This window comes from Pocillopora damicornis, chromosome 4 (assembly GCF_964200805.1).
Source record: "Pocillopora damicornis chromosome 4, jaPocDami1.2, whole genome shotgun sequence".
Classification (NCBI taxonomy): domain Eukaryota; kingdom Metazoa; phylum Cnidaria; class Anthozoa; order Scleractinia; family Pocilloporidae; genus Pocillopora; species Pocillopora damicornis.
In genome coordinates, this window is record NC_142673.1 from 15357485 (window position 1) to 15366920 (window position 9436).

The window sequence follows — 9436 nt, forward strand, 5'->3', positions numbered from 1 at the left end:
TAAGATTTCGTTTACTGTAATGATCATTCATTCGAACTCACCAGGACTGCGAGGTCGTTCATACGCTCTGTAGCCGGAGGAAATCTTCCTCCCGTCAGGGCGTAGTAAATCGGAACGCGAACGGTTTTTACTTCATTGCTGAGAAATCCTACAGTTTGGTAAGAGAGTAACAATGGAAGTGGAAGGGGTGTTGTGAAAAAGGGGGGGGGAGAGAAAGGCTCTTCCCTTCAACGGAACTCGCCTTCTCAAAACAAGGAACTTGGATAGAATGCGTGCGCACCACTTTCAAACTCAGGGTGATTTACCGTCGTGGCAGTTACATGAAGAATATGATAATATATCTGTTCGTCACTCAGAAAAGTTCGCTTGTATAAACATTAAATACAGGACAAGAAATGAGCAAAATCTTCATTTCTTTGTAACGAATAAAAAATTGAAATTTTTATTTTTTTTCGCGTTGAAGTACTTGGGCCATGCAAAATTACTTGAGAAAAGGGATTATCATGGTTTCCATGGTGATATTGTTCATTTACTGTGCCCAAGAGCAAACATAAATAAGCGTCAGTAGACCAAGAGATGGCGTTTTCTTCACATAGACTGATGACGAAGCCTTTCTCCTCCGAATGCGTTCGTTACGTGATATCCTAAAGTGTCGATTGATTTCAAATAAACCCAAATAGGGCTGATCCTTTCATGAGACAAACTGATTCTTCATTATCTCATTGATTGATCGAGTCCTTCAATTCTTTTGCTGATCAACAGAAAAAGTAAGTGGAGTGCAGGACTTCGTTGATGTCAAAATCACCTGAAAGATCGTGAAAAAGAGAAAAGAATTACAACTAGATCAGTCATTTTTAAAGTAGAGAGAAAAGCTCTCTTTTAATGATATCACTCTAGCTGTAAGGCCATCAGAAAATTTTCGGCAGGAGCAAGGATAGGGTGAGGTAAAAACAAAAAATTAGTGTAAGGAAAAAAATAACCCCCTTCCTCTCCCCCCAGGTTAAAAAAAAAGGCGCGGGTGGCCCAAAGAGACACCTTCTCTTGAAAAAGAGTCGCGACGATAATCGCCAATGTTAAAGTTTATTGAAGAATCGTGATGGTGTAGAATAAAACTAAAAAAAAATCATCTCCAGAATGCTCATTTGCACTTGTATCAGGATAACTTCTGTGACGCCGTTCAAAAACTTACCAAGTTCAGGTCGTCCATCAAATGATACGCGCGTTCTTTCCACTTTCGAGTTTTTCGATTTCAACGGACGATTAAGCCTGTAACAAAAGTGTCCTGTTAATTAAGCGTCAAAATAAAATAAAACAAAAAAATTCCTGTCCCAACCGCGAACAGTCCTTCCTTTTCGGAAGTCAAAAAAGAGTTGATGTTAGTGCGTCTAATACAAAGAGTTCTGCGCGACTCGCAAACATCAATCTTTTTCCCTGAATTTTTTTGGACCCGTGCGACGGACTTCGCCGAAAAGAAGGGAATAATCGTAGTCTAGTCTCAATGTTACATGTTCAGCTACGCAACGACAAGACAGCCACGAACACAACGGGTTAACGCAGTTCTTCAGGCTGTAACCTTGGATTGATAAGATACTGCAGAGTAAGAGACGTAACGAGAAACAATTATCATCTTACTTCAAATTAGCATAATTCTTCTCGAAGTGGTTTTGAAGTTCCTCAAGAATGGGTTCCCTGTGGAGTGTGACAAACTGCTCGCGGCAAATCTGAAAATGGCAAAACAGTTATCAGTCTGTCAATCAATCAATCTGTCGGTTTATTAATAAATCAGTCTGGTTGTCTGCCAGTCATCTTTCACTCAGTCAGTTAGTCAGCCAGTCTGACAGTAAGTCAGTCAGCCGGTCATTCTTTCACTCATTCAGTTAGTTGGTCAGACAGTCCGCCAGTCATTCTTTCACTCTGGCAGTCGACAGGCAGTCAGTCATTCTTTCACTCAATCACTAGGTTGGTCGGCCAGTCATTTATTCACTCAGCCATCAGTCAGTCATTATTTCCCTCTGGCAGTCAATCAGTCAGTCAGTTATTCGGTCGGTCATTCTTTCGCTCAGTCGGTCTGTTTGTCAGCCAGTCAGTCTTTCCCTAAGGCAGCCAGTCAGTCAGTCAGCCAGTCAGTCAGTCAGCCAGTCAGTAAAAAAAAAAACAACAAATATGAATACCAATAAATTAACTAAATTAAGAATATACAACAATTTTAAGAGAGTACATTCTTTGTCACAAAGCAGATGACAAACCGACGTATCCAAACATTTTTAGATAAATTCCTCCGATGTAAAATCTCCTTAAAAAAAAGAAGCCAATGCAGGTACAACAGAACAATAGAACTTACAGAACTTGCTCAAAAGGAACTACATAGGACTACCATGCACAGTAAGCAACCCTATTTATAGTTAAGTTCATTAAAATCTACTCCTCCTCGTCGAGAGCAGTGAGAGTTTTGCAATGCCTTCAATTTCAACCCAACGAATAAAAGAGCCCGTTCATCTAGGTAACCTTAAGAAAATGTTAATCCTTTGCGAGCAGCGTTTGTGACCTGAGATTACCGTTCCGAAGACACGTGGTGCTCCATACTTGCATGTTCAGGCAGTTCTAACATGGGCATTTAATGAGTATACTTTATAGCTGTAACAGAGAATGATGCGCAAGTACTATTCCGGCAAAGATTATATTCTGGGATTCCCCTAAATAAGGTCCCTGCTTGGTTGTCAATTCCGTTTAACTTACTCGATTCATGACACCCACGTTGGCCGCATGAGTCCAGAAGCTGTCATGTACAGACGCGAAAGTCGACCCAGACCGCTGACAATACAGCGCGGTAAGCATCATGTGCGTGGAGTCTAGGGAATGAACGAAATTTGGCGGGAAGGCCCCGCGCTGTTTCCGCGAGTCGGGCGGAATATCAGGAAGCCCTTTCACTTTTAACAGTAACCACTGAAGATTAGTTTTTATGGAGTGTCTGACAGGCTTTTTGCAGTAAGGTTGTCTGACATACAGTCCCAGGGGAGTGTACCAGTCTACATAGTGACCAACTAAGGCGATTTGTGTGGCTGATGAAGCAAACCAGTTCTGCAAGAAAAAGAATTAACTTGTAATTAGCATAAAAACATAAAATAAAATTAAAAAAAACCTAAAAGCTTGCTAGAAAGTGTCTCTATTCCCTGGATTAAATTAAGGACACATGAAGTAGATTTAAATCGACACTGTTTAAGCCTTTAACTCCCAAGATCTCATTAGTAATTCTCCTTACTCTCTGCCTTAAAATTCTTATGTTAGTTATGAGAATTCGTCGTTGGATCAACTAATAATCCCCAAATTGATACTCTTCTTTATTCTCATGACTGGACTGCTTGGTATTGTATTGATACAGTTGGGAGAAATTCAGTCTTGGTCACTCGTGGGAGACATCATGGGGTTAAGTAAGTCTCAGGATGTGTAGGTCTCATCTATTTTTTGCCAACCTGAGACCAACTAAGAGTCCTTTACCTTTCATGATCATTACAACGCAGCTCAGTTAATGCAGTAACAGCCCGAGAATGTTTGCAATCCTCACGAAATGTTTCTTCGTATGGCACTGGACTTAGTTTGCAAAAATATTTCTCAAAAACGGTAAAAATGGTACAAAATGAAAAAAAAAAGGTAAAAAAACGATAAATCACTGTTCTCTGAGTTCTGCATCTCACGCCAAGGCTGGGGAAAACAAAATCACTTTTCAATTCGCGTAGTGCTCACCAAGTATCTCTAAAACAAAACCAACCTGAATGGCACTTGCTGCTGTAAACATCTCTCCGATGCTGGCAAAAACCTTGTTCACCAGGTAATGAGAACATTTAAAAACCAGCTTCGGGTCCATATCTAAGTCTCGCAATTGTCTCTCGATCTGTAGTCGGCCGCCGACGAAAGTGACGCCGTAAACGATGGTCATCACTGTTTGTTTAACCACTTTGCGCGTGACTTTTCCTTCCAGGTCCTTAGCAATTTCGTTACCGTCGGCAGCGTCACGTGCTCGAGTTCCTTCGACAAGTTTTGCTACCTACAGGAGAGAAAACAAGTTATAGAACACATGTTGTGCAGTTTAGGGCGTTTAGTCTGTTCTACACATATCAAGTTCCTAAACTCAAAAAACCAATGCTTCAATTTAAGTTGAAATGAATAATTTATATGTAGTGCCCAAGAAGAAAACCATAGTGTATGACCAGTCATAGGAAGAGTCTAAGAGAGAGAATCTAGAGAACCTTGAGAGGAACCATGTAAAACGAGAATGAAAATAAAACATTGAACTTAAAATGACGCTAAGTTCGGAAAAACAACCTGAGCCAAATTTGTTATTGGCGAGCGTTCACCGTAATATGCTAACAGCCTTAATGCGAGGCTCAGTGAGTACGCACCTTAAGCAACCCAAGACGGCAATGGAAAGGAAGACGTGGCGATACAAAAGATCAAATGAGTAGAACAATAACTAAGTAGGTGTGCTTTAGAATTTTGTACATTTCTAAGCCGTCCTCGTTACTACAACAACAAGAAATCAACACAGTTTCCGTGCTCTGTGTACGGTAAGCCAAACGGCAAATTATTTAAGTTTCTAAATGGATTTCAACGCTGTTCACATACGTTAAACTGAAGTTGAGGTGTGGCGCCGTTCGAGACGGTAAACACAGTCAGCCATTTACGAAATTCGAACTATAAATTTAAATTCATTTTTGAATGGACGTCTTTTCTGGCGTTGCTGTCCCTAATGCCCATCCACAGACACATTACTGCCTTCACATATTATTTATAAGCTTCTGTTAAGGCTTAACGCGATTAATGTTAAAGGTAGTTTTAACCGTTTTACTCCCATGAAATCTGGACGGAATTTCTACTCATAAGTAATGAGAATAGAGACAAAAATATCACTTATGGGGTTATTAGTTCACCCAATACCAAATTCTTCGAATTAACATCATGAGAATTTTATAGCAGACAGTAGGGAGAATTACTTATGAGATCTACGAAGTGAAAAGTTTAAAACAATCTTAGTTGGCGAAAGAACGGTTTGTTTTAAAATACCTCCTCGTAAACATCTTGAGGTCGATCAGCAGGCATCAGATTGACTTGCTTTGCGCCATAACTATCATGGCCCAGGGCAGCGTAGTGCTGCAAACCATTGCACGAGCCATCCTGGTGAACTGGCTGATGGGAAATATACTGCGCGGGGTCTGGGGACCGCATAGCGTCTACGATCTCCATGCAAGTGGCCAGCGTTTGCCACGGATCGTCCGCTGTCTTCCACCAGCCTCGACCCTGTAACGGGAAAGGAACGTTACCACCAAGGGCACAGATATGAAAAAATGCCTTATCTGAACATCAGTGTCAACTCTCGCTAAAGTGGAGAGAACCCTCTAAGTTCTTCTCGGCTTTCATAGAACCAAACAATAAGCAAAAGTAAAAATAAAACAAAACCAATGTAATCCTGGATTATTATGAGCACTTATTGAAATTCGCTCTCATTATCATTTTTCAGGAAAATATACATCACTTAAAGTTGTAGAGAATTTGCTATCAGATCCTAAAAGCTCATTGAATTTCGAGACGACAGCTTCTTGATCAACGTCCGCTACAGCTGATAGGTTAACTTTCACCCTCGATAACCAATCAGAATTCTTCTCTGCTCTTGCAATTGGTGTATTTACCATCAGAGGGTTTTCAGCAGAATCCACTATATCATCCATGATCTCATTGGCGTAATCCAAACGTTCTTGCAAAGATGATTTCTTCTTGGCACCGTGCAACGTCACTAAATGTATTTTGAGCCAGTCCAGGCCCTTCTCTCCCAGAGGAACTCCTTTAGCGAACTGAAGCATTCCTCTGCTTAAGTCATCCCCTTAACAGAGACAAAGTTAATAAAATTGAGGTTAAGAAGGAAAACGCCCACAAACGAAAGAAGAAAAATAATCGTATCAAAAAAATCTGGTATCAAAGCCTTGATACCAGACAGGGATTGCTCGAAATTATTGATGCGGAGGAAAAAATTCACCGTCTATCTTATTCTGTTTAACCTTTACACCCTAACATCAGTAATCATGTTCTCCATACTATTCTTTATACATTTCCTAAGGCGCTGAAAAGGAGAATTTGTGAAACATTCAACAGCTTCGTCAAATGGTTTGATTCAGGGATGATATGGTAAGCAGAAATTAGAAGCCAGTCAGTCTTAGATTTAAGGGTTAAAAGTACTTTTCCAATGGACGAGTGAAACCTGATGCGTTTCGAACCCACAAGTAAAGTGTGCGATGCAGAAAATGACCCAAATGTTTTTCGTAACGTACAAAAGCAGAATCAGTACTCACCGACATGCGCACAATGTGGGGGAATGGGATACACTCTTCCTCGAAAGTCCAGATTGATTGGCAGCCAGAACACGTGATCACGAAAATGATTTGCGACAGAAAGTTTATACAGCGCGGACATGCGCAGAGAATATTGTTCACGAGCCACCTTCTTGGCTAATCTCCTCTCACGTACCAATTTGTTTTTCTCTTGTAAATCGTCAGTCCTGAGGAATGAATGATACAGACTGTGAGAGGTACGATGTATTGAATTAATAAAACCTATGTACAAATATCTCATAATTCAATGAAAATTTTTTTAGTATGGTTCCACATAGACAAAAGTTCATCCAACCTGCAAGTAAACATTTCACCCAGCAAAGGGTGAAATGAAAGGAAATGATGGAAAGCCTCTAACAGAACTTAATTAGGAGTTTCGTTTTTAATACTTTTTCAAAATCCGGAAACCAGTTTACGGTATTTTATATATTTAATTCAACATCAACAACTGGAAATAATTGACTCTCTAGAGAGATTATCGCATTATGTACGCGACTCTTGCACAAAAGGGTCTCTTTTTACTAAAAGTTTTCAAGGCTTCATTGCTGAAAAAACTGAAGAAAGTTAAAAACCATGTCAACAGTAACCTTTTCTTCAAAGTTAACCAAAATCTACAAACCAAACTTAAATTTACACTAAGCCAAGGTTAACTCGACCATATTTGAACAACCCGGCCATGAACTAACACTCACTTGGATGATATGGAATCCACTTCCGGTTGAATAACAGGCCCCGGTACTGCTAAGTCCTCATTTCCGCCGTTGTTGAACATGTGGATGGCAAGATCTAAGATTCGTTTGTTTGTTCTCCATGCACATCCTCCAAGAAAATTCAGCGAGTCAAATATGGCCACCAAATCCTCTTTGTTTGTCTTTTCTTCCAGAAGTTTGTCATATTGACCATCTTCATCGCCGGTGCTGCGAATGAGCTCAACTGTGAAAAAACCACAACAAATAATTGGTTTTTTTTATCATTATCCTCAAACAGACAAATCAACTTTGGGAATAGACTGACTTTGTCTCCTTCAGAGCCGTTGTTTAGTCTTGTCACGCAACGCGTTCTCTTCCAGGTGGGAAAGAGAGCGGTTGCGTGACGAGACCAAACAACGGTTGTGAAGGAGACTGGGACAGACTTAGACTGATCAATGAATAGCCTCCTCGCAGCCGTTAATCGGGATGTCACGATATGCTCCACCTATATATCTGAATATCTACTTATTTAAAATGCTTTCAATGTACTTAAAAGGGATGGTCATAAGAGTCACTAACATGGCAATTTTTGATGAATGAATTGATTTTATAATATGATTCGATCAGATGGAAAGTAGTACAGTAAGTTAGCGTTGTACAAGATCACTTTTTCGATACACTTTCCTTTATTTCTTCAAGTTTTCCCACATTAACGATCTTCTTAGCGAAGTCAATAGCAGACACTAAGGCCAACACAATCTCTGCTATTAGCGCTGCTCCCTCCGTTGCAAAGGCTGCTATGACCATGGCGGTCACCTTTGCTGCAGTCTCCAACCAGTCGTACCATGCCATCTTGCGGCACAAACTCTTGATGATGGTCCACAGCAATCCAGCTGCGTAGGTATCTTTGACGAGGTAGAAAAGGGCTTTAGCCTGGTCATATCTATTGCCCTCCGCCGCATTCCATGAACTGATAAACTTCTTTATCGCCTCCTGGAATTTTGAAGAATTTTCAATTGCTTGCTCGGTTTCTTCGATGGTGGCTTTCATGGTACCCTCGCTTACAGAAATTTCGATACCAGCTGCCTGCACGACAAGCAGCACCCCCTCCACCACAATACTGGCGTACTGAAGAAACGAGGTGCAGTCGATCGCAGCAACCGTCTCCAGCTTAATGGGTGGTAGAAACTCATGTCCTTCTCTCGTGAACTGCGCCAGATAATAGCCATGGTCTGTCATGCTTATTTCCATGCAGAATGTTGGAATGGTGAGCCCCTTTTCAATCAAGCTGATTCGGTGTTCGGTTAGATGCTTCTCAAGGCGCTTACGGATATCTGGGATATCTAGTTGAGAGGTAAACTCGTGAGAGAGCTCCACTTCCTCTTTGGCGGCTTTCCTAGCTTCTGCAGTGATAGAATCTTTCAATTCACTGTCTGCAACGAGCTTGGAATAATCTTCAGGGTCGTTCTTTTTAATATACGCCCACGTCCCCTTTACAGCTTCCGAGATGATCTCTTCATCTGTCGCCATTTTCGATCAAGGGAACTTTAGGTTGCTGTGAATGAAAAGCATTCAAGACCAGTTTCAAAATGTTATTGCAGATTTTACACCAACGAACGCAAATACTGCTGAATAATCAAATTTCATTTTAATCAAAATTAGGCAAGATATCTTCAGATTTGAACCTTTTTTAGTCAAAAGTAGGCAAATTATCTTTAGATTTGAACCTCGAAAAAGCTAGATGACGATCGCTACGGAAGAAAGCTGTTTCCACACGGGATATCTAGGTATCTGTTTAATTCATTTCGAGGGCACTTTTCTGATCAACATCATTGCAAGACAATCGAACGGAGAGATGAGTACCACAAATATAGGTTATAGATATCTAAACCTTTTCCAAAATACTGTTACAAAATGTGACGAGAATTTTCCTTAGTGCCCACAGATATTTCGCTCATTCGGACAAATATTTTAACATCGATGCTGAAGCGATCCTTAACGAACGAAGTCAAACCATTATTAACTAGTTCAGCATATGCGCTTGCCCAATAAAACGCTTCACCAGCTCTAATTCGAAGAGCAACTTAAATGAGCTATACAATTATCGTTTGTTATTGTCAACTTAACTTGAAAGAAATCTAAATTGATTATCAACTCAAACCTACTTACCAAATTTAACTGTATCAAGCTCAGAGTCCAGCTTCAAAGGAATTAAGAGATGTAAAGTGCCTTTGACGTTCTGAACTTTCAGTTTATACGCACCGACTCGTCCATAACGTGATAGTCACGAGTAAGCTGTCATTCTATCTCAGCGCTTGCTGATTGGTCCATTGTGAATCACCTGATTCTCTCACTTGTTTTCATCTAATG

The 9436-nt window shown here is 40.5% G+C and overlaps 2 protein-coding genes across 2 annotated transcripts; both read right to left on the reverse strand.

Moving 5' to 3' along the window:
* Nucleotides 1–411: 411 nt before the first annotated feature.
* Nucleotides 412–7311, reverse strand: LOC149046977 (DNA-directed RNA polymerase, mitochondrial-like). Its single transcript, XM_089202951.1, has 9 exons — nt 7070–7311; nt 6339–6544; nt 5682–5872; nt 5059–5292; nt 3767–4042; nt 2737–3078; nt 1633–1721; nt 1190–1266; nt 412–805 (listed from the first exon to the last, which is right to left on the reverse strand). Exons 1-9 carry the CDS (start codon nt 7147–7149, stop codon nt 756–758), a joined length of 1545 nt encoding a protein of 514 aa, XP_089059077.1. The 5' UTR covers nt 7150–7311; the 3' UTR covers nt 412–755.
* Nucleotides 7312–7615: 304 nt separating this feature from the next.
* Nucleotides 7616–9374, reverse strand: LOC149046978 (uncharacterized). Its single transcript, XM_089202952.1, has 2 exons — nt 9236–9374; nt 7616–8621 (listed from the first exon to the last, which is right to left on the reverse strand). Exon 2 carries the CDS (start codon nt 8594–8596, stop codon nt 7730–7732), a length of 867 nt encoding a protein of 288 aa, XP_089059078.1. The 5' UTR covers nt 8597–8621; nt 9236–9374; the 3' UTR covers nt 7616–7729.
* Between the last annotated feature and the right edge of the window lie 62 nt (nt 9375–9436).